Raw genomic sequence first — 25,528 nt, 5'->3', positions numbered from 1 at the left:
GAAAGGCTTCCTTCCTCAAAGCCTTGGAAACCGGTCCTTTTGGGAGGGACAGTAACTAAGCTCAGGGGAATCTTCTTTCCAGGCTGGGCTGTCCTTGGTGACTGGCTCTGATGGAATCATTTTTAAATAGCAACTGCCAATTCCCTCGGAGAATGCAATGGCTGAGATTGTTTGTGCATCTAGGCGGAGTCACAGTGTGGAGAATGCCTTCACGGTTTCTCGTAGCTGGGCAGGATGGAATCCCTGAGATCCCTACAGATGGACAGAGCCGGGTTTCCATCTGAAATCTCCAATGGGCCCGGGCTGGGTCAGTCTCTGATTATCCCTACAGCCTCACAGCTGACTTGGGTACATTGCTTGGCCTATCCTGGACCAGTGGAAAGGGGATGTTTTGAAGAGATTGAAACCTGCTTGGAGGCTACACTCTCCCCCCACTGGACTGGAAGCTCGTTGTGGGTAGGAAACATGTCTACCGACTTTTGTATTGTACTCTCCCAAGCACTTAGTATAGTGTTCCTCACACTGGGTGGGCCCCAAAGTCTCAGAGCCAAGAATTTTGCTTCTGCTGCTGCCACTTGCTCATCAAGCACCGAGTCTTCCTGTTTCTGCCCCTTGACCGGAGGGGGAGAGAGAGGCAGAATTGTGTCATTCAGTGTGGGTCTGACTCTCATATAAGTCCTCGCTTCAATTTCTCTCCCATTTCTCCCCTTCTCCCTTTGAGGAATGAATGTGGGTCTTTATATACACATATACACAAATTGTGGGTAGTGTGTATTTGGGGGCAGAGGTGGAGAGAGAGGCCGTGGATCATTCTTCAAAAGGAATGAGTAGGTCAGAGGTGAAGATCCTGGAGTGAATCACCTGCCTTGAGAAAGTGAGCCCTCTCTCCTAGTGTGACCCCAGGCAAGATTAGCACCTCATCTGGAATCCCCAAAAGCCTCCTGTTGGCTTCCTGGATGCTTTCTGCATTTAATAATAATAATGATGGCATTTGTTAAGCACTTACTATGTGCAAAGCACTGTTCTAAGCCCTGGGGAGGTTACAAGGTGATCAGGTTGTCCCACAGGGGGCTCACAGTCTTAATCCCCATTTTACAGATTTAAGTAACTTGACCAAAGTCGCACAGCTGACAATTGGCGGAGCCAGGCTTTGAACCCACAACCTCTGACTCCAAAGCCCGTGCACTTTCCATTGAGTCACGCTGCTTCTCTACATTTGTACATTCTCTGCATTTGTACATTGGCACCAGGCTCCTCTCTACTGCTGAGCCAAAGATGGATGGATTTAAGTCCTTGTTCAGCCTGGCCTGTTGGACCTCAGGTCTGACCGAGATGGGCTGGCCAGCCTGCCTTTTCGCAGAGTGGAGAGGGCTGGAGACAAAGTTCAGGGCAATTTTGAGCTGCAGCCCCTGGAAGCTGTCAGTTACTATTTGCTCTCCCTGCCTGATCCCTCAGCGCGTTGGTTATGGCAAAATATCTAGGAGGCAGTGGATCAAGAGCTGATCTGTTGCCAGTGATGAAGGGTAAAACTAGCCCAACCTGGGCTGCAGAAAGAGAATGAAGTTTTGAGATGAAACGGTCCAATTATTCGCCTGAGGCCCCTCCCACCCCCACGACCCTTCTAGACTACTGCATCCTTCTCACCTTGAGAGGGGTGGAGATGATGAAGAGTGGAATTAGCATGAGCCATTAAAGTGCCTAAAAGATTGGAAAACAAGTCCTGTATGTAAAGGCTAAAGGAATGGAGATGAGCTGGAGAAGAAAAAGGCTAAGGGAATGGGCATGGCCTGGAGAAGAAAAGGCGGTGGTTATAAGGTAATTATGGTGTTTGAGGACAGGAAGTATATTTGACTGAAGGCTGTAACCTGCCATCTCTATGTCCATCTCTAAGGGGAAGAGAGCAAGAGGAAATTAGCTTGACCTACAGCAGGAGGGATTTAAGTTAGACACAAGGAAAAGCATTTTTGGACAGAGGGGAGTGTTGCTGAGGGGTGTTGTGGAGCTTCTGTCTCTGAGAATGGAGGAAAGTTGAAGTCTTTTGCTGCCAGAATATCTCTCAAGTCTTATTTATGGCCCTGTAGGATCTGAGCACTCAGTCAATCAATCAGTGGTATTTATTGAGCGCTTACTATATGCAGAGTTCTATACTAAGCACTTGGGAGAGTATAATACAACAGAATTAGCAGACATGATCCTGCCCATAATGAGCTTCCAGTCTTGAGGGGGAGACTGACCTACACTGGAAAATAAGCAGTGTTGTCTACTGGATAGAGCACAGACCTGGGAATCTGAAGGATTAGAGTTCTAAACCCAGCTCCACCACTTATCTGCTGTGTGGCCTTGGGAAAGTCACTTTACTTCTCTGTTCCTCAGCTACCTCATATGTAAAATGGGGATTAAGACTGTGTGACCACTATATGGGACGTGGACTGTAACCAACCTAATTAGCTTGTTTCTACCCAGCACTTAATACAGTGCCTGGCACAGAGTAAGTGCTTAGGAGATGTCATAAAAAGATGGACCAGGACTTTCAGCTTGACTTAAAGGGATGAAGCCCGAAAGCACTTACTACATTCTAAGCACTCTGATAAGCACTGGGGTAGATAGAAGAGAATCAGAGTGGACTTAGCCCCTGTCCCACCTGAGACTAACAGTCTAGGGGAGTGGGAGAACAGATATTTTATCCCCATTTTAAGAATAATAATAATAATTGTGGTATTTATTAAGTACTTTTTGCCAGGCACTGTACTAAACCCTGAGGTGGATACAAGGGAATCAGATTGGACACAGTCCCTGTCTCATGTGGGGTTTACAGTCTTGATCCAGAGAAGCAGCGTGGTTCAGTGGAAAGAGCCCGGGCTTTGGAGTCAGAGTTCATGGGTTCAAATCCCGGCTCCGCCAGTTGTCAGCTGTGTGACTTTGGGCAAGTCAGTTAACTTCTCTGTGCCTCAGTTACCTCATCTGTAAAATGGGGATTAAGATTGTGAGCCCCACGTGGGACAACGTGATCACCTTGTATCCCCCCAGCGCTTAGAACAGTGCTTTGCACGTAATAAGCGATTAACAAATAGCATTATTATTATTATCTCCATTTTATAGATGAGGTAACTGAGGCACAGAGAAGTTAAATAGCTTGCCCAAGGTCACACAACAGGCAAGTGGCAGAGGCAGGATTAGAAGCCAGATCACTTGACTCACAGGCCTATGTGCTTTCCACTAGGCCACACTGGTCTGAACGGCTGTAAAAATGCCTCTAAATACAGTTCCAATAGACTGTTGCCTAGAGAAATCTTTTGGGGAAGTAATTAGTTTGGTTCCTAGGGAACCACATCACTGACTCAATGGGAAGGGTTTTGAGTCATGATTGCGTTGAAGCCAAATCCACTAACCGCCCCCCAAAATTCCCTCGGGGCTGGGCCCTAGAAGAAAATAACTCAGCATCACACCCTAAACTGCAGGGAAACAGTCTGCCCTAGTTCAATTTGGAGAGCTGGAATAGGTTTTGGGAGTACCACCCTTTCAATCCTCGTTCCACCCAGTGGCCTGGCATTGGAAAATTACCCAGCCAGCCTTGGAAGGTGCTGCCCAATTCCACTGGATTTGGGTCAGGATAGCTAACTTGACCCAACCATACATCGCACCCCACCCCCCTCATTCATTCATTCAATCGTATTTATTAAGCACTTACTGTGTGCAGAGTACTGTACTAAGCACTTGGGAAGGTACAATACGACAATAAACAGTGACAATCCCTGCCCATAGTGAGCTTACAGTCTCCCGCCTCTGATCTAAACCGCAGCCCCTGGACTCCGACCCACATCAATCAAATCATTTAATAGTATTTATTGAGTGCTTACCATGTGCAGAACACTATAGTCATTCAGCCAATTGTATTTATTGATCACTTACTGTGTGCAGAGCATTACACTAAGCATTTGGGAGAGTACAGTAAAACAATAAACAGATGCATTTTCTCCCAACGAGCTTACAGTCTCAAGGGGGAGATAGACATTAATATAAATAAATAAATTACAGGTATGTACATAAGTGTTATGGGACTGGAAGGGGGAATGAATAAAGGGAGTAAGTCAGGGAGACACAGAAGGGAGAGAAGAGGAAAGGAGGGCTTAAACAGGGAAGATGTGCCTTTAATAAGGCTTTGAAGTGAGGAAGAATAATTGTCAGATAGAAGCACTCTCAAACTGTATACTAAGTGCTTGGGAGAGTAAGTGCCCAATAAATACCATTGATTGATTGATACAGTAGAGTTGATAGACATGATTCCTGCCCACAAAAAACTTACAATCTTGAATGGGAGTTACTGAAGGGGAAATGACAATTGGTTGTAAACAACTGTCAATTCTCCTCTATTGTTATCTGCCCCACGACACTATTTCCAGATCTCTGGATTTCCTTCTGCCTCACTGGAAGTAAAGCAGGTGGTAGAAATAATCCATTTCCTTAATTTGTATTAAAGAAAAAAATATATTTGCCTGGTATTTAAAGTTCTTGGCACTATTTTCAAAGGATCCATATTTGATCATTATCCATCATCATCACTGTGATATTTAAGTGCTTACTATGTGCCAAGCACTGTACTAAGTCCTGGGATAGATACAAGCCAATAAGGTCCCAGGTGTTTTCAGACTAAAAAAAGGAGGGGAGAACAGGTATTGAATCCCTGTTTTACAGAAGAGGAAGCTGCAGCACAGAGAAGTGAAGTGAATTGGTTAAATTCACGGGCACACGGTGGAGCTGGGATTAGAACCCAGGTCCTCTGACTTCCAGGGCAGTGTTCTTTCCAATAGGCTACACTGCTTCTTGAAATTCAAGATCTAAATCTTGAAATGCTGGGAAAAAAAATGTATTAATATATGCCCACTTCACAACTAAGTGGGCTTCACCCCTGAACATTTTGAGAAACCAGAGTCGAGAGAGCTGTTCTCTTTATGACTTTAAGCCTCTGCAGGAGTTGTTTTTTCACAAATATCTCATTTTCCATCTCTTTCCCCTTACTTCTTCCTTACCTTCCTTTTTGTCCATCGCCAGAGCCCACCACCAACTTAAGCTCCACATAACATTCCCCTCACCACTTCTATAGCATTCTAAGTAGTTGTTATTGGGATTGTAATACAATCGTTAATGTTCCGTTTTCTGAATTCTCATACTCTGACTATGGTACATTGCAGCTGTCAGAGATGGAGGTCACTTTTGACAATGAGTAGCTAATGAGCTGTGACAAAATCTCAGAATTCCTTTGGGGTTGAGGGTGGTTTGGGTTTCTCTTCCTCCTTAGAGAAAATTTGTTTTTCCCCATGAGGAGATGAAGTTAAGGGACTTCTTTGGTTGAGATTTAAATTATTTCAAAGCTTCATCCAATACTATCCTAATCCCAGAAGAATATAGACCGTGAGCCTGTACGACAGGGACTTCATCTGACCAGATTATCTTACATCTGTTTCAGAGCTTAATATAGTGCTTGGCACTTAGTAAGCACTTTTATAGGGTGGTTTGCTCCAAAGCACATTGCCAACTCATGTGGATTTCATGCTTTAAGTTCATCTACCCATCTCTGCTATATTGTACTCTCCCAGTGCTTAGTAAAGTGCTCTAGGCACAGTAAGCACTCAGTAAATACGATCGATGGAATATACCCATCCTTCACCCTTTCATAAGTATGTACATTCAAATACTTGGATCTTTCTGTTTGTAAATATTATTCTGTCTGTGTCCTCTGGTAGGAATAAGCATGGAGTATGTCATTTACTAGTTTTGTACTTCCCAAACGCTTAGTACAGTGCATTATACCCAGCAGTTGCTCAATAAATACTATTATTAGATGGCAGGGAACATGTCTATCGACTCTGCTGCAATGTGCTCTCTCAAGCACTTAGTACAGTGCTTTGGATCCAGTAAACTCTGAATAAATACCAGATTGAGTGACTACTTCTGAAAGCAGGAGAGACCAAAGGGGTGGGAATCCAGTATGAAACCGAAGCAGCATGGCATAGTGGATAGGGCACGGGCCTGAGAATCAGAAGGTCATGGGTTCTAATCCCGGCTCCACCGCTTGTCTGCTGTGTGACTGTCCCTTCCCTAGGTCTCAGTTCCCTCATCTGAAGAATGGGGATTAAGACTTTGAGCCCTGTGTGGGAGAGGGGCTGTCCAGCTTGATTTGCTTGTATCCACCCCAACTCTTAGTACAGTGCCTGGCACAGAGTAAGAGTTTAATAAATACCATAATTATTCCTATTATTATTATCATCGCTGTCATACAGACCCAAGTTGGCCTGTTGTAGGGATAAGGTTGGGGAGAGAAAGATGTAGTCCTGTGGGGGAAGCAGTGTGGCTTAATGGAAAGAGCATGGGCCCAGGAGTCAGAGGATAATAATAATAATAATAATAATAATAATGGCTTTTATTAAGCACTTAATATGTGCAAAGCACTGTTCTAGGTGCTGGGGAGGTTACAAGGTGATCAGGTTGTCCCACGGGGGGCTCACAGTCTTCATCCCCATTTTACAAATGAGGTAACTGAGGCCCAGAGAAGTTAAGTGACTTGCCCAAAGTCACACAGCTGACATTTGGCAGAGCCGGGGTTTGAACCCATGACCTCTGACTCCAAAGCCCGGGCTCTTTTCACTGAGCCATGCTGCTTCTCGGATCTGAGCTGTACTTCTGGCTCTGCCACTTATTTGCTGTGTGGCCTTAGACAAGTCACTTAACTGCTCTGTGGCTGAGGTTTCTCACCTGTAAAATGGGGATCCAATACATGCTTTTTTGTTTTGTTTATTTTTTGTGGTATTTATGTGCTTACTATGTGCCAGGCACTTTACTATGTGCCAGGCACTAAAGATCAGGTTGAACACAGTCCTTTTCCCAAGTGAGGTTCAGAGTCTTTATCACCATTTTACAGATGAGGTAACTGAGGCACAGAGAAGTTAAGTGATTTGCCCAAGGTCAAAAAGCAGACAAGTGGCAGAGTTGGAATTAGAACTCAGATCCTTCTGACTCCCAAGCTCATGTTCTATCCATTAGGCCTCGATCCTTCTCCTTCATACTTACACGGTGAGGCCCCTGTAGGACAGGGACTGTGTCCGACCTAATTAACTTGCATCTAACAGTGTTTGACACACAGAAAGCACTTAATAAATACCACTCTAAAAAAAAACAAAACAGGAAAATACTCCCTAAATAGCTTTGTTGTCACTCTAGCATTACAAGAGGGAAAGCTGAAAAATCAAGCTTCTCTTTTCACATGGCTACCTCCCTGTCAGAATTTTACAACTTCCAGACTTTCGCAGCCTTGTATTTAGGTGAAAGTTGAGCAATCAGCCTGGAATTTGATGACTCTGAAAGCCAGATTGCACAGGTCCATGGGCCAACATTATCTTTCATTATGCAAGATGGTGATGAAGCATCAAAACTCAAGCCTGAATTCTCCCCCTTTGAAAATCTCCAAAGAGTCTGGCCACCGGGTCTTACAAAGAGTATCATTTGCTCTCTCTGGCACATGTACCCTGATATTCACAGAGCTCCTTGCATTCAGGACTGGCAGTGCTGCTTTACAGACGTTAATTGCATCTCATGACACCTCCCAGGAGATGACTGTCATTATAAAACTATTTCACAACTGGAGAAGCATAGTGGACCCAGGCGCTTCCGGCATTCATGATTTGGAAGCTGGAAAGACCCGTGCTGATCCCTGCATTTAGAGCGACAGCAATAATCACCCGATGACTCTGACCACCTTTCTTCTGAGAGAAGTTATCTTCAGAAACATCTCTCTCAGAGAGACATAGGGATGGAGGGAGACACCCTTGATTCAGGTTAAAAGAGAAAACTCTGGGAGCCTTAGAAGGGCTTCAGAAGATCAAAATTGAACCTCAGAGACTTCCCAGGTCCCACAAGACAACTTCCATGTTGAGCAAGCGGGTGTCGACCCGGGTTTAAGGACTACTGACTCTGTTGCATTGTACTCTTCCAAGCACTTAGTACAGTGCTCTGCACACAGTAAGCATTCAATGAATATGATTCATTCATTCATTCAATTGTATTTATTGAGCACTTACTGTATGCAGAACATAGTACTAAGCACTTGGGAGAGTACAGTATAACAGTGAACTGACACATTCCCTGACCACAACGAGCTTACAGTCTACAGGGGAGAGATGAGATGGAGATACAGTGAGAAGATTAGCATTAGAGGAGCAAAGTGAGTGGCCTGGGTTGTAGGAGGAGAGTAGCAAGGTGAAGAAGGAGGAAGCGAGGTGATTGAAGGCTTTAAAGTTAATGGTGAGAAGTTTTGGTTTGATGAGGATGGACATCCACTGTACATTCTTGAGAAGTGGGGAAACATGACCTGAACGTTTTTGTAGAAAAATGATCCTGGAAGCAGAGTGATTTATGGGCTGGAGTGGGGAGAGACAGGAGGCTGGGAGGTCAGCAAGGAGGCTGACATAGTAATGAAGGAAGGATAGAATACGTGATTGGATTACATTTGATGGCTCTTTCACGGGGGAGGTGGGGCATTTCAGGCCTTGGGACTAAGAATCTGGTATCCCCAGGTTTCTGTTTCCACTTTTTGACCCATTTCCCTCCTCTGAGCCTGCCTGGGCCTCTCTCTCCACAGAGCATCCACTGTTCATGCTTGAAACAAGCAGTCCCCTGTGTCAGCACTGGGATTCCGGTCAGGGACCTCAGAGTTCATGGCAGCAGCATGGTTTAGCAGAAAGAATGCAGGACTGGGAGCTAAGAGACCTGGGTTCTAATCCCAGCTCTGCCACATGTCTGCTAAGGGACCTTGGGCAATTCGTTAACCTCTCTGTGCTTAATAATAATAATAATAATGTTGGTATTTGTTCATTCATATTTATTGAGCGCTTACTGTGTGCAGAGCACTGTACTAAGCGCTTGGGAAGTACAAGTCGGCAACATATAAAGACGGTCCCCACCCAACAACGGGCTCACAGTCTAGAAGTGGGAGACGGACAACAAAACAAAACATGAGACAACAAAACAAAATCAGATGTTCCAAACACTGTTCTAAGCGCTGGGGTAAATACAAGGTAATCAGGTTGTCCCACATGGGGCTCACAGTCTTAATCCCCATTTTACAGATGAGGTAACTGAGGCCCTGAGAAGTTAAGTGACTTGCCCAAAGTCACACAGCTGACAAGTGGCGGAGCCGGGATTAGCTTCAGTTTACTCAACTGTAAAATGGAGATTAAACGGCTGTTCTTCCTCCCCTTTAGATGGTAGGCACTGTGTGGAAGAGGGACAGTGTCTGATCTGATTATCCAGTATCTGTCCCTCTGCTTAGCACAATGCTTCGTGTACAGTAAGTGTTTAACAAACACCATCATTATTATTCATTCCTTTGTATCAAAGGACCAAGGTCCCACAGCAGGCCAGTGGTGGAGGCAGGATTAGAACCCAGTCCCGTGATCTTTCCACTAGGCTCTGCTGCCTCCATTCTTGTGTGCTGGGTCATCCTCTGCTACCACCATCCTCCCTATGCAGGGACCACTTGGTTACCTTAGGTCTGGACCTCTTTTGGAGGCGGGGGGCAAGGTGGGGGAAACAGCAGGAATAACACATTCAACTTCAAGTCCCAAGGTCCTGACAGTAGCAAGGTCCAGTGGAAAGAGTCTGGGCTTGGGAGTCAGAGGGCATGGGTTCTAATCCTGGATCTGCCATTTGTCTGCTATTCATTCAATCATATTTATTGAGCACTTACTGTGTGCAGAGCATGTGCTGTGTGACCTTGGGCAAGTCACTTCACTTCTCTGGACCTCAGTTCCCTCATCTGTAAAATGGGAATGAAGACTGGGAGCCCCATGTGGCAGAGAACCAGTGTGGCTAAGTGGAAAGAGCATGGGCTTTGGAGTCAGAGATCATGGGTTCAAATCCCAGCTCTGCCAATTGTCAGCTGTGTGACTTTGGGCAAGTCACTTAACTTCTCTATGCCTCAGTTCCCTCATCTGTAAAATGGGGATTAAGTCTGTGAGCGCCCCCCCCCCCCCACCCCGTGGGACAACCTGATCACTTTGTAACCCCCCCAGAGCTTAGAACAGTGCTTTGCACATAGTAAACACTTAATAAATGCCATTATTATATGGGCTGTGTCCAATCTGATTACCTTATATCTATCCCAGTGCTTAGAACAGTACTTGGCACTAAACCCTTCACATACCATTAATATTATTAGTATTATTATGCTAAGCACTAGGGTAGATACAAGATAATCAGGTCAGACACAGTCCCTTGTCCCACATGGACGTTACAGGCTCAATGGGAGGGAGAACAGGTGTCTAATCCCCATTTCACAGATGAGGAAATGGAGGCAAGAAAGTTAAGCATTTAGTCCAGCTCTCTGCACACAGCACTCAATAAACACTATTGATTGATTGAAGTGACTTGCCCAAGGTCCCACAGCAGGCAAATGGCAGAATCGGGATCTGAACCTAGATCTCCTGACAATTTGCTGCTTTGTACCCAGCTAGTGAGGGAAGACTGCAAGTGGAAGGAGAAATTTTAGGGGTTGAAAGCTTTGCTGAACCTTTTGAGGAACCAGAGGTACAGACAGAGAAGGCACACAGGTTCTGGCCAGCGTCAGCTTTGTGAACTCAAGTTTCAACCCGGCTCTTCCAGCACAATAAGGGAAAGGGAAGTTGTCCAGTGGCATAGAGCAGGAGTCCAAAAGTCAGGTTCCACTGCTGCTTTGACTGCTGTATCACCGTGTGACCTGAAACCCCAGGGCCTGTAATCTCTTCCCGAGAATCAGGATACCACTCACTGCACCCTAGCTTCGGCACCAGCATGTGGGAGTGAGGTAACCAAGCAATAGTGAGGTAATGTCTCTTCGAGGTTTTGAGCTCCTCCCTTGAATTGATCCGTGGTGGTAGAAAGTCCTTTAAGAGCATGACACTCTGGGTAGAAACAGTGGCTAACCCGTGTGATTACTCCATCAAATCAGTCGTCTCTCAGGTAGGGATGAGGGAGACCTTTCAATCCACTGGGGTTTTATTGTGGAAACTGGGGGTGTTTTATATGTTCTCGGACGCACTGCTTTATTGTCGTCTTGGCTTCAGAAGTCCTGCTGCAGAGAAAGAACGCTCTCCCTTGTCCTCTTTTGGTGTCCACAGAGAGAGAGAAGCTTCCTGCTTTAAGATTGATTTACTCCTCAAAGAAAAGCCACCTTCATCTCGTTATTTATTTGTTTTTTAAACACAGGTTTTAATTTGGTGAGAAAATATCCTGCCCATAAAGAGACGATTCTGCCTCATTAACTTATATAAAAAGGCTCCCCCCACCATCCTGTCCCTCCCACCCCAGGATCCTGTTTCTAGAGGGAAGCATGAATTAACTCAAAGTTGCTGTTTGTTGCTTTGATCAACAAACAGCCCCCCTCAAGGGGATAAAGAAAAGGCCTGGACCAAAAGCACCTCGCAAAATGAAATTTATTAGCTGAGTGAAATGGCTCACCCCCATCTCCACTGGAGCAGAGAAGGGAAGAGAAAAGGGTCTGAAGGGAGGAGACTTGAGTCTGTTGAGGAACCCATTGGGTTCCTGGACTTTACCATCCTCTGTGAGTTGTGGCTGTGCCCTGGCTTTCTGATGGACTTTTGTCTTGTCATAGAGTCTGTTCATTAGGATTTCAAACACCGCCCTCCCTTTTCTTCATCACACAAATGGACTTTCCCTCAACTGGTCACAGGAAGGCCAGTTGTTTACCCGGGAGGAAGGCTCCCTCCCCCCATCGCTGCTCCTCCCTTTATGCCTTGCCTTGATTGAGTGGAGCAAATGAAAAGCTAATCTTTCTTCTTCATAGAATTCCAGACCTTCCTCTGTTCCGCCCCATCCTCTTCATTCCCCACTCCATCCTCATCTTTTACTTCCTCTCCCTCCAACCCCTATCTCTCCCTTCTGCCCTCTCCCCCATTTTTGCCTCTTCATTTTTCCTCTCCCCATTCCCCTCACCTTTTTCTTTCTCCTCCTACCCACTGGCTCCATCCCAGAGAAAATGCCTTAATGTAATTGTGGTTGTTTCCACTTATGCTAACTCAGAGAAGAAAAAGCTTCAGTCACCAAAGGGGCAGCGATAGACTTTACTCCTTCGAACTTATTTAGCTGCTTTCTTCTCCTCTCCCTTTCTTACTTTTTTTAAAAATTTGGCTGGCATGAGACAGACGACTCTGATGTTGCTTTCCGCTTGCTGGGTCAGAAAGGGAAATAAGTTGCTTTGATGTCTGTGAGCCACCTTATTTTCCTATGAACAGTGATGACTTCTTTTCACTGAGTCCAGCTCCTCTTTTTCATCACCTTCATTCATTCAATCGTATTTATTGAGTGCTTACTGTGTGCAGAGCACTGTACTGAGCACTTGGGAAGTAGAAGTTGGCAAAATATAGAGACGGTCCCTACCCAACAGCGGGCTCACAGTCTAGAAGGGGGAGACAGACAACAAAACAAAACATATTAACAAAATAAAATAAATAGAATAGCAAATATGTACAAGTAAAATAAATAGAGTAATACATATGTACAAACATATATACAGGTGCTGTGGGGAGGGGAAGGAGGTAAGACTGAAAACTATTTGTGGTCAGGGAACATGTCTAGCAACTCTGTTGTATTGTACTGTGCTTAGTACAGTGCTCTGCACATAGTAAGTGATCAATAAATACTGCTGACTGATGGAGGGGAGCAGGGTATGGAGGACCAATTGATGCCCTCGATAATTATCTGGGGATCAATTTGGGTAAATCATTTCACTTCTCTTTGCCTCAGTTACCTCATCTGTAAAATGAGGATTAAGACTGTGAGCCCCATGTGGGACAGGGACTGTGACCAATCTGATTTGCTTATATCCACCCCAGCGCTTAGTACAGTGCCTCATACATAGTAAGCTCTTAACAAATACCATAATTATTATTATTATTATTATCATTATTAGCACCATGCCACCTGTTGGCAGCCTGGACATCATCAACTCCGAGCCCTTCAAGTTGAGAAGACATGTCTCCTTGCACCTGACCCGGCTCTTATTTCCAGAGCAAGGCTCCCCTGAGCCTCCCCACTCCCCCACTCTCCAGGAAACATGACACTGGGCTCTCATTTCATGCCAACTGCAAGAGTCCCAATCTGGCCTAGCCCCAATTTTCTGTAGCCTGCAGCAAGGGCATAGTTGTCAGAGGACCTGCGTTCTAATCCCAGCCCCACCGCTTGCCTGCCGTGTGACCTTGAGCAAGTCACTTTGCCTCTGTGTGACTGTTTCTTCCTTGATAAAATGGGGATTCTATACCTGTTCTACCTCCTATTTTGACTGTGAACCCCTCATGAACTAGGGGCTGCGTCCAATCTGATTATCTGTACTAATAATAATTATGGTGATGATAGTTGTTAATTATCTACCCCAGCACATAGTACAATGCTTGGCCCATAGTAAGCACTTAACAAATACCATCATCATTATAATTGTTATTATTATAATAGTGGCATTTGCGAAACTCTTACTGTGTGTCAAGCTCCAGGGTGGATTCAGGATAATCAGATCAGACATAGTCCCTGTCTCACACTGAGCTCACAGGGAGAAACTTAAAGATGAGGAAACTGAGCCCCAGAGATCTTAAGCAACTTCCCCAAGGTCATGCACCAGACGGGTGGCAGATCCAGCATGAGATCCCCAGTCCCCTGACTTTCAGTCCTGTGTTTTCATTTATTCATTCATTCATTCAATCAATCGTATTTATTGAGCGCTTACTGTGTGCAGAGCACTGTACTAAGCGCTTGGGAAGTACAAATTGGCAACATATAGAGACGATCCCTACCCAACAATGGGCTCACAGTCTAGAAAGGCGGAGACAGACAACAAAACAAAAACAAGTTGACAGGTGACGATGCCATCAGAATAAATAGAATTACAGAATAGATAGAATTTCTGATCTCCCATCCTCCTGTCTCTCCCTGCTTCAGTCTATACTTCTCTCTGCTGCCCAGATTATGTCTGTACAGAAACGCTCGGGGCATGTCACTCCTCTCCTCAAAAATCTCCAGTGGTTGCCTATCAACCTTCGAATCAAGCAAAAACTCCTCACTCTCGACTTCAAAGCTCTCAATCACCTGACCCCTTCCTACCTCACCTCCCTTCTCTCCTTCTCCAGCCTAGCCCGCACCCTCCACTCCTCTGCCACCGCTAACCTTCTTACTGGGCCTTGTTCTCTCCTGTCCCGCCATCAACCCCTGGCCCACGTCCTACCTCTGGCCCGGAATGCCCTGCCTCCACATATCCACCAAACTAGCTCTCTTTCTCCCTTCAAAGCCCTACTGAGAGCTCACCTCCTCCAGAAGTCTTTCCCAGACTGAGCCTCCATTTTCCGCTCCTCCTCCTTCCCTCCCCATCACCCCCCTCCCTCCCTCTGCCCTACCCCTTTCCCCTCCCCACAGCACTTCTGTATATTCGTATGTATTTATTACTCTATTTATTTTATTAATGATGTGTATAAAGCTGTAATAATAATAATAATAATGGCAATTATTAAGCGCTTACTAAGTGCAAAGCACTGTTCTAAGCACTGGGGAGGTTACAAGGTGATCAGATTGTCCCACGTGGGGCTCAAAGCCTTAATCCCCATTTTATAGATGAGATACCTTAGGCACAGAGAAGTTAAGTGACTTGCCCAAAGTCACACAGCTGACAATTGGCAGAGCCGGGATTTGAACCCATGACCTCTGACTCCAAAGCCCGGGCTCTTTCCTCTGAGCTACGTTGCTTCTGACACCAAGGTTGCGGGCTTGTGAGATGGGAAGGATGGTAGTGCTGTAGACAGTAATGGGAAAGTCAGGGAGAGGACAGGGTTTGGGAGGGAAAATAAGGAGCTCAGTCTTGGACATAACATGCTCTTCATCTGCCTGAAGGCTGTTCCTCATTCTAAGCTAAGTTATTTATTTATATTAAATTAATGTCTGTCACCCTCACTAGACTGCAAGCTCACTGTGGGCAGGGAATGTGTCTACCACCTCTGTTGGACTGTACTCTCTCAAATGCTTAATACAATGCTCTGCATGCATGAAGTGCTCAATAAATACCATTGGTTGATTGATTAATAAAAATAATGGTATTTGTTGAGTGCTTACTATGTGCCAAGTTTTGGGATAGATGCAATGCAATCAGATTGGATATGGTCCCTGTCCCACATGGGGCTCAAAGCCAACATGGAGAGAGAACAGGCATTTAATGCCCATATTAAAAATGAGGAAATTGAGTCCCAGAGAAGTTAAGTGACTTGCCCAAGGTGTTACCGCAGAAAGAGCTGGGATTAGAACCCAAGCTCCTGACTCCCAAGCCCAGCCTCTTTCTACGGAGCTTACATTGCTTCTGTCCTTTGTTTTAAAAGATGGTGTCAGATGAAAATGATCCAAACCTTGTATCAAACCAGAGACCTTTAGCTCTCCAGTCAAATACAAATCCATGTGAGCAATATCATCTCACTTATTCCAGCTTAGTGCCTGAGACAGGGACTGTGTCCAACCCGATGATCTTGTATCTACCCCAGTGTTTAATACACTGCTTGGCACATAGTGCTTAGCAAGTACCATAAACATTATTACTGTCATTAATCCTGTAGGAAGAAAGAAGAAAGAGGGAAAGGGAGAGGGAGAGGGAGAGAGAGAGAGAGAGAGAGAGAGAGAGAGAGAGAGAGAGAGAGATGTGCCACAGTATTACATTTGGAAAGCTTTCAAACAGCTTCACTTGTTCTAGTTATCAATGCATTAGAGCTGAGTCTCTGTGGCTAATATGTCTGTGAAGTTTGATAAATAAGTCAGCTTTTCTGTGCTCCCACCATCCTGCTTATATATCGGGGAGGAATATACAGACACATGTGTATGTATGTCTGCACATGCACTGTATTATTCATTCAATCGTTTCTATTGAGCGCTTACTGTGCAGAGCACTGTACTAAGCGCTTGAGAAGTACAAGTTGGCAAAATATAGAGATGGTCCCTACCCAATAGCGGGCTCAACTGCTACTTCTAATTCCTGGCTAGGAATACAACATACAACCTCGTCTTTCTTGAATGAGTCAAGTATGTGTCTTTTTCCTCTCAAACACCTGAAAATTGAACTGTAGAAAATCTAGTGGAGTAGGATAAACAGCCCCCAACGGTGGTTCTTGCTATTTCTAAAGAATTAAATATCGGAAAACAATTGAGAGAGGGGCTGTCTTGAGAATACCTCTTTTGCCCCCATTGAAACACACTGATTTGGAGGAGCATAGGGAGAAAAGAAAACAGCAAAATGAATAACTAAGTGGGGCCAAATCTTAATTGGGGAAGGGGTGGGTGGGGGGGATGTGTGTGTGTGTGTGTGTGTGTGTGTGTGTGTGTGTGTGTGTGTGTGTGTTTAGCTAAAATGGAGTAAGAAAGAAAAAACAGCCATAGCATTAACTCCACTGGAGCAGCCCCAGGCTCCCTGCCTGGCTTGTAACGGTCCTGAGGGGGAGAACACTGAAAGAAGATGCTTATTTCTTGGTAATGGGAGCTTTCTCAGGGCTGTGAACTTTTTACCTTGAGTTATTCATGCTTCATTTGATCGGCTATTAGCCGTATTCTGGTGGGAGACAGACCCGGGGCCTCTGGACATTTTTAGCTCTGTACTTAGTTGTTTATTAGTTATTAGGTTTTGAAAAGAAAATGCTTCCTGGTGTTTTCAGTGGAGTGAGGAAAGTGTGTGTGTAACTGTGTATGGGTCCAACGAGATGAGATGACAAGAAGGAAGAGAGAAACAAAATAGCTCTCCCTGGGGACACTGGGGAGTCCTGGCTAACACTCAAATGCAAGTCTACCCCTCCATCCTGTTAGTCCTCCCATCCTCCAAGCCCCACGCACATCCGTCCCCCAAAATCTGGAGCCAATCGGAGCAGGCTTCCTGTGGGATTACCAGGTCCAAAGAGAGAGAAGAGAGTTGGAGAGGAAACAGAGGAGATGCACTGATGAGGCATTGTGCCTCCCTGAAGGTGCGTGCCTTCTGCTCCCCACTGGAGCTGGGCATCAGCTGCATGGACACCTCCTCCCGGGGTCCTTCAAACCCATCCACTGTCGAGGCAACAGCAGGGAAGATGCCACCATCACTGCTGCTCCCCCTGCCACCACCACCACCTCCATTCTGAGTCTCCAGGGATGGCAGACTGAGAGATAGAGAGAGTATGACTGGGGCAAGTGTCCCCAAGGGCCAATCTCTTCGTTGCCCAGTGCAGCAGAAACAGTACAACAGCCATGGAGGGAAGGGCTGAAGCCAGAAGATGCATCGATGCATAGAATTGGAGTTTGGAGACCCCTGGCACAGAGTGGAAGGCTGACAGGGATAAGTGTACTTGGGGGCTGGTAAGTGCTGATGCCCTGGGGCATTTCACTTTCCTTTGTTTGTTTTTTATCCTGGGCAATGGCAAGGATCATAAATCCTGGATTTAGCAGCTGAGGGATGGGTACCGGACTGGTTTGGCTAACAGCCTCCTTTCTGGCCCAAGATGGGGTTCAGGGACCCTTTGGGGATTTGGCCAGGCAGGTGACGATGGAGGCTCCGACCTCTGCCCCAGGGTCACAGTGCCCAGTAATCAGATCCTAACCCTACCCTCGGTTCCTTGTTCTTGAGAGCCGTAACTGCTAAGCAGGCCTGGCCTCTGGGGCCAGAGGAGGAGGAGAGGGAATCTGTGGCAGGGAGAGCAGGAAAATATCTAAACAGAGTGAAGGGGGTGCCCTTTGAATGGGACCCACTTGCTTGGGATTCCACCCACTCTTGGCTGGCAAAGGGTCAACAGATTCTTCTTTCCCCCCTGCACCGAGCAAGCGGTAAAAAGGGAAAATAGTGAATGCACCTCCCATGGTAAAGCAGGACTGTTGATCTGGTGAAAGAGAGTAAATTAGGTTAGAGTAAATTCAATTACAGAGATATTGTCCATGAGGGCAGAGGCAACGAAAAGATAATCCATGGCCCAAAAGGAGAGAGGGAGGTGAGCTCTTTCTGGGTGACCCTACGGCAGGTATTGGTGTTCTGAAATATAACTATTGAAAAATAATCGACATAAGAAAATGGTGCCTGCATTTACCTTTTTATGATGGGGGTGGCTTAGAAAAATGTTGCAGCAGGCTCTTATAGTGTAGACTATTCTCTGGGGGATAAAAACATATTTCTAAATATTTAGATATTTTAGACTGTAAGTTCACTATAGGCAGGGAACATGTCATACGATTGAATGAATGAAGTGTCTGTTATATTGTTGTAGTGTACTCTCCCAAGTGCTTGGTACAGTGCTCTGCACACAGTAAGTGCTCTATAAATATGATTGATTTGATTTAGATTTTTGAATGAAAGATACTGGTTAACTGTAGCCAAAGTTCATTTGTATCTTGGCTGCTTTTTAATTAATGCTCTTTAAGACCTGTTTTCCAAGAAGCCTATTCATTTTATATCAGTTTGACAGATACAAACAGATTTTTTAGGGGGGTGTATTGAATCATCAATCGTATTTATTGAGCGCTTACTGTGTGCAGAGCACTGTACTAAGCGCTTGGGAAGTACAAGTTGGCAACATATAGAGACAGTCCCTACCCAACAGTGGCTCACAGTCTATCATTGTATGGTACCAAGAGCATTTCTGCAAACTTTGTCTAAAACTCGGGGATTGAAATGAAAAATAGTCTTCTTTATGAAAAAAAGTCAGTGAATTTTATACACTCTTCAAGCATTGAAACTGAATTTATGGTAGCCATTTCTCGTAAGTCAACTTCCACATCTGTTCATAGCAAATGGCTTCTGTTTGGATAGAATATTTTGTAAACATATCTCTCTGCTATTAACGATAAGCGGCCCAAATCATAGTCTCTTTCTGGGCTGGCAGTTAGGCTCAGAAAGTAAATATTTATGAGTTTCTCCAGCAGCTCTCTGATGTTAAGGGTTTTAAGACTGTGGAGTGAGTTGCCAAGAGAGACTGTGGAATCTAGATCCCTGGAGACCTTTGAGAATAGGGCAGAAATCCATCTATCCAGAGTGGTGGTGGGTGGGAGGAGGGAGCGGGATTGGGTTTTCTGGGGCTTTTTATGGTATTTATTAAGCGCTTACTATGTGCCAGGCACTGTACTAAGCTCTGGGGTAGATAAAAGATAGTCAGGTTGGACTATCTTGGTTGGTTGATGCTGATGGTGTTCCCTGACACACTTGTGTGACTTCGGGCAAATCACTTCTCTGTGCCTCAGTTACCTCATCTGTAAAATAGGGATTAAGTCTGTGAGCCCCCCGGGGGACAACCTGATCACCTTGTAACCTCCCCAGCGCTTAGAACAGTGCTTTGCACACAGTAAGCGCTTAATAAATGCTATTATTATTATTATTATCTGTAAAATGGGGATTAAGACTGTGAGCCCCCCAGGGGACAACCTGATCACCTTGTAACCTCCTCAGCACTTAGAACAGTGCTCTGCACATAGTAAGTGCTTAATAAATGCCATCATTATCATTAAGAGTCTACTATTCAAAGCTGAGCTATTTCCAGTGTTTAATTAGTAAAGAAAGGTACAGAGACTCACACAAGACACAGTGCTAAACACTGGACATGTAACCTGAAATGGAAGCCCGTTAGAAGCCCCAGCTAAGGAACTATGTGGCTTAATGGAGAGAACCCAGGCAGGGGACCTGGCTTCTAATCCTAGATCTGCCACGTTCCTGCTGTGTGACCTTGGGCAAGTCACTTAACTTCTCTGGACCTCAGTTTCCTCATCTGTAAAACGGAGATGAAAGACCCATTCTCTCTTCCCTTTAGACTGCGAGCCCCATCTGGAACAGGGACTATATCTGACCTGTTTGTTTTGTATCAATCCCAGGCTTAAAACAGTATACAGAGTAAGCGCTCTACAAATGCCATAATTACCATTGCTTCCAAGTCCAGAGGTTTTTTTTTGTTTTTTTATGGTATTTGTTAATCACTTACTATGTGCCAGGCACAAGAACATGGGCTCGGGAGTCAGAGGATGTGGATTCTAATTCTGCCTCTGCTACTTGTCTTCTGTGTGACCTTGGGCAAGTCACTTAAGGTATCTGTGCTTCTGTGTCTCTGAAAAATGGAGATGAATACTGTGAGCCCCACGCGGGACAGGGACTATATCCAACCTGATTACCTTGTATCTACCCCAGCGCTTAGAACAGTTCTTGGCACATAGTAAGCACGTAACAAAAACCATAATTATTATTATTACTGCCAAACTCAGAAGTTCTCAAGGCATGGGCTGGCAAGTTCAGCCTTAGCAAACCCCTGCACCAATTTAGCCACCCTGGCCATTTCCGATGAGGAAAACAAAACTATGAACAAAAAACCGGGTCTGAGGAGTCATGAGTTCCAGGAGCTGAGAAAAATGGCAGGAGCAAAATGCACTTTGTAGGGAAGAATCGAAGCCATCGCCTCAAGTTGTAGAGATGTTGCCAGTAGGCCCCAGCACAATGTCGGCTGAGATTTAAAACCTATCCAAGGGGTCAGAGGTTAAATGTAGACCAAACATGTGGGGAATATATTGTGGTTTAAACATACATCAATAAAACATTGATGGGATTCCCAAATCCTCCAACGAAAAGAAGACAAAAGCACTGTTAGATGTCACTGTCAAATGATAGTCCGTGTGATTGGATGGAATTAGGAGACTGGGGAGGAGAAGCCGGAGGCGAGGAGGGGAGGAAGCAGAACCGAGCAGAAAGAGGGAGGGATCCCACAGGTTGAATTTTCACACCAAAATTTGGTTTTTCGACCCCTCTACCCACCTCTGCCCCAGTCAACATTGACACTGCAGTCTTGCCTTTCTAAAATATTGACATCACATAAAAGTCTCCTTCACCCCTTCATCAACAGAAAATAATCTTTTAACCTGTTACTCTGTGTTAATAATAATAATAATAATGGTGGTATTTGTTAAGCACTTATGTACCAAGCACTGTACTAAGCACTAGGGTAGATACAAGGTAATCAGGTTGTCCCACGTGGGGCTCACCATCTTAATCCCCATTTTACAGATGAGGGAACTGAGACACAGAGAAGTTAAGTTATTTGCCCAAGGTCACACAGCAGACAAGCGGTGGAGCCAGGATTAGAACCCACAACCTCTGACTCGCAAGCCCGGGCTCTTGCCACTGAGCCACGCTGCTTCTCAACACGCTGCTGTGTTGCCCTGGTCTCCCACAAAGCTGAAGACTTGGTGTTTCCCTTCAGCAAGTTGAGATTTCACAGGTTACTGCTTTCTAGGCCGGAACTTCTTTCATTCATTCATTCATTGAATTGTATTTATTGAGCGCTTACTGTGTGCAGAGCACTGTACTAAGCGCTTGGGAAGTACAAGTTGGCAACATAGAGGGACGGTCCCTACCCAACAGTGGGCTCACAGTCTAGAAAGGGGAGACAGAGAACAAAACAAAACATATTAACAAAATAAAATAAATAGAATAAATATGTACAAATAAAATAAATAAATAGAGTAATAAATGCGTATAAACATATATACATATATACAGGTGCTGTGGGGAGGGGAAGGAGGTAAGGTGGGGGGGGATGGGGAGGGGGAGGAGGGGGAGAGGAAACTTCTGACAGTATCCTGTTAATCTAACCACTGTGGGACTACAGAGGCTGGTCTCCCTCCCCACGTCCACCCTCTTCCCTCCGTCCCCATGCCTGCCTTCTTCTCTCCCCATTCAGGGCTTTTGGAAAAGCCACCCACCCCAGCTTGCTCTGACTATACAGACAAGGTTAGAAAGTCAGAATCTTCATGTGAAGATCTGGAGCTTTTAATAATGTCTTTCTCCCCCTCTAGACTGAAAGCTGGTTGTGGTCAGGAAATGTGTCTGCTAACTCTGTTGTATTGCACTTTCCTATGTGCCTAGTACAGTGCAGTGCTGTGCACATAGTAAGCACTCAATAACTACGAGTAAAGGTAGACAGCATATAACAAATACCACAATTATTATTATAAAAGATGCCTGTCCTGCCCCCCCATCGATCAATAAGTGAATCATATTTGTTGAGCGCTTACTCTGTACTGAGTGCTTGGGAGAGTTTGTTAATATGTTTTGTTTTGTCGTCTGTCTCCCCCTTCTAGACTGTGAGCCTGCTGTCGGGTAGGGACCATCTCTCTATGTCGCCAGCTTGTACTTCCCAAGCGCTTAGTCCAGTGCTCTGCAAACAGTAAGCGCTAAATAAATACGATTGAATGAATGAATCCTCCCTCTCCCCCTCCTCCCCATCCCCCTGCCTTACCTCCTTCCCCTCCCCACAGCATCTGTATATATGTATATATGTTTGTGCATATTTATTACACTTTATTTTACTTGTACATATTTATTCTATTTATTTTATTTTGTTAATATGTTTTGTTTTGTCGTCTGTCTCCCCCTTCTAGACTGTGAACCTGCTGTTGGGTAGGGACCGTCTCTATATGTTGCCAACTTGGACTTCCCAAGCACGTAGTACAGTGCTCTGCACACAGTAAGCGCTCAATAAATATGATTGAATGAATTAACCTATTTAGTAGACACGATCCCTGATCCGAGAGTAGGAATTTTTAGCCTGTGTCTTTCTGAGACCCTAAGCCTCCACCTCGCTGGGCTGGGGCTCTTCCTTGTTCCAATCTCCCCACCAGCTTAGTCCAACTAAAGTTAGGAAGTTTGCTTTCTACGTTCCCTCCCGGCCCTCTGCCTCTTCACGCCCCACCCGCTGCTTCCCCTTTAAAATGGGGCTCTTTTGTGTTGGTTTCCTTGGCTACATCCCCATTTCCTTGGCAGCTGGAATGTGGTGGGGAGGGGAGGGAGAGCATTTCCTCTCTATTGAGCCCAAGCCTGGTCTGGCATGGCCGGAGACCCGCTGTTCACCCCCAGCTGGATTCACTGACTGGGGTTGGGGTCTGCTTCTTCTCTTTGTGTCCGGGTCTATGCCTTTCCCAGGCCCAGGGCCCCAGTGTTTGCTGGGAAAATCAATCAATCGTATTTATTGAGCGCTTACTGTGTGCAGAGCACTGTACTAAGCTCTTGGGAAGTACTAGTCGGCAACACATAGAGACAGTCCCTACCCAACAGCGGGCTCACAGTCTAGAAGAGTTGGAGGGGACCAGTGCTCCCCCAACTTCATATCCTCCCCCTGCCACCCAATCCAGGTGTTTCTTCCCTTCTTCCTCTGAGCCATGTGGGTGGGTCATTAATTCATTCATTCAATCATATAAATTAGGCACTTATGGCATGCAAAGCACTGAAGTCATTCATTCAATCATATTTATTGAGCGCTTACTGTGTGCACTGTACTAAGCGCTTGGGAAGTACAAGTTGGCAACATATAGAGACGGTCCCTACCCAACAACAGACTCACAGTCTAGAAGGGGAGACAGACAAGAAAACAAAATATGTTAACAAAATTAAATAGAATAGGAAATATGTACAAGTAAAATAGAGTAATAGATATCTACAAACATATATACAGGTTCTGAGGGGAGGGGAAGGAGGTAAGGCGGAGGGGATGGGGAGGGGGAGGAGGGGGAGAGGAAAGAGGGGGTTCAGTCTGGGAAGGCTTCCTGGAGGAGGTGAGCTCTCAGTAGGGCTTTGAAGGGAGGAAGAGAGCTAGCTTGGTGGATGTGCAGAGGGAGGGCATTCCAGGCCAGGGGGGATGATGTGAGCTGGGGGTCGACGGTGGGACAGGTGAGAATGAGGCACAGTGAGGAGGTTAGCGGCAGAGGAGCAGAGAGTGCGGGCTGGGCTGGAGAAGGAAAGAAGGGAGGAGAGGTAGGAGGGGGGAGAGGTGATGGACAGCCTTGAAGCCGAGAGTAAGGAGTTTTTGCCTGATGCGTAGGTTGATTGGTAGCCACTGGAGATTTTTGAGGAGGGGAGTAACATGCCCAGAGCGTTTCTGCACAAAGATGATCCGGGCAGCAGCGTGAAGTATAGATTGAAGTGGGGAGAGACAGGAGGATGGGAGATCAGAGAGGAGGCTGATGCAGTAATCCAGTCGGGATAGGATGGGAAATTGAACCAGCAGGGTAGCAGTTTGGATGGAGAGGAAAGGGAGAGGAAGGGAAACATCTTGGCGATGTTGCGGAGGTGAGACCGGCAGGTTTTGGTGACGGATTGGATGTGAGGGGTGAACGAGAGAGCGGAGTCGAGGATGACACCAAGTTTGCGGGCTCTTGAGATGGGAAGGATGGTAGTGCCATCAACAGTGCTGGGAAAGTGAGGGGAAGGGCAGAGTTTGGGAGGGAAGATAAGGAGTTCAGTCTTGGACATATTGAGTTTTAGATGGCCGGCAGATATCCAGATGGAGATGTCTTGAAGGCAGGAGGAGACAGGAGCCTGAAGGAAAGGAGAGAGAGCAGGGGCAGAGATGTAGATTTGGGTGTCATCAGTGTAGAAACTGTACTAAGTGCTTGGGGGAGTACAATATAACAATAAACAGACACAAGGCCCAGGCAGAGGGACAGGCGGGTCAGCCCCCGCTCTCTGCACTGCTCTCGGTCACCTGTCTGGAAGAGAGCCATGAGCAAGAGGAAAGGGATATTCAGATTGGGCTTGGGCTTGTGGAGTGAGAAATGGTCAGGAGTCACCAGGAGGTGACAGCTTCTCTCAGCTGTCCAGTAAATGTGGTTTGTTGTATAGTATTCATTCAGTCAGTCATATTTATTGAGCGCTTACTGCGTGCAGAGTAGTCAGTAGTAGTTAGTAGTGAGCTGTTGCCCTGCAAAAGAAAGAGGAAGCAGGCCGGAGAGTGGGTCAGTCAGCAGGCCAGTTTTTGGGTAGGGACCGTCTCTATTTATTGCAAACTTGTATTTCCCAAGCGCTTAGTACAGTGCTCTGCACACAGTAAGCGCTTAATAAATATGATTGAATGAATGAATGAATCAGACAGAGGGTCAGGAAGTCAGTCAGGAATTCATTCAATTATTCAATTGTATTTATTGAACACTTACTAAGTGCAGAGCACTGTACTAAGCATTTGGGAGAGTACAATATAATGGTAAACAAATTTCCTGCCCACAAAGAGGTTACAGTTTAGATGGGGAGACAGACATTAATATAAATAAATTATAGATATGGACATAAGTTCGGGAATTGTGTCAGGGAGCAGACCCAGGAACAATGACATTATCTTCCACAAGCCAGACTATTCCCTACCCTGGGCCATGCACCTATCAATCAGTCAATCAGTCAGTGGTATTTATTGAGTGTTTAGTGTATGCAGAGCATGGTACTAAGTGCTTGGGAGAGTACAGCGTGGCTCAGTGGAAAGAGCCTGGCTTTGGAGTCAGAGGTCATGGGTTCAAATCCCACTCTGCCAATTGTCAGCTGTGTGACTTTGGGCAAGTCACTTAACTTCTCTGGGCCTCAGTTCCCTCGTCTGTAAAATGGGGATTAATACTGTGAGCTCCCTGTGGGACAACCTGATCCCCTTGTAACCTCCCCAGCACTTAGAACAGTGCTTTGCACATAGTAAGTGCTTAATAAATGCCATTATTATTA

The 25,528-nt window shown here is 45.6% G+C and overlaps 1 protein-coding gene across 1 annotated transcript in view; it reads left to right on the top strand.

The window, feature by feature from the left end:
- SHROOM3 (shroom family member 3) overlaps positions 1-25,528 on the top strand; it is an 83,674-nt gene that overhangs the window by 10,822 nt on the left and 47,324 nt on the right. Inside the window, exon 5 of the mRNA XM_038758789.1 lies at positions 1,322-1,418. Within this exon, the coding sequence (XP_038614717.1) occupies positions 1,322-1,418 (97 nt within the window). The remainder of the gene's footprint in view (positions 1-1,321; positions 1,419-25,528) is intronic.

This window comes from Tachyglossus aculeatus, chromosome 17 (assembly GCF_015852505.1).
Source record: "Tachyglossus aculeatus isolate mTacAcu1 chromosome 17, mTacAcu1.pri, whole genome shotgun sequence".
NCBI classification, from domain to species: domain Eukaryota; kingdom Metazoa; phylum Chordata; class Mammalia; order Monotremata; family Tachyglossidae; genus Tachyglossus; species Tachyglossus aculeatus.
The sequence above is the reverse complement of the archived record's forward strand: the minus strand, read 5'-3'. Positions and strand labels throughout refer to the sequence as shown.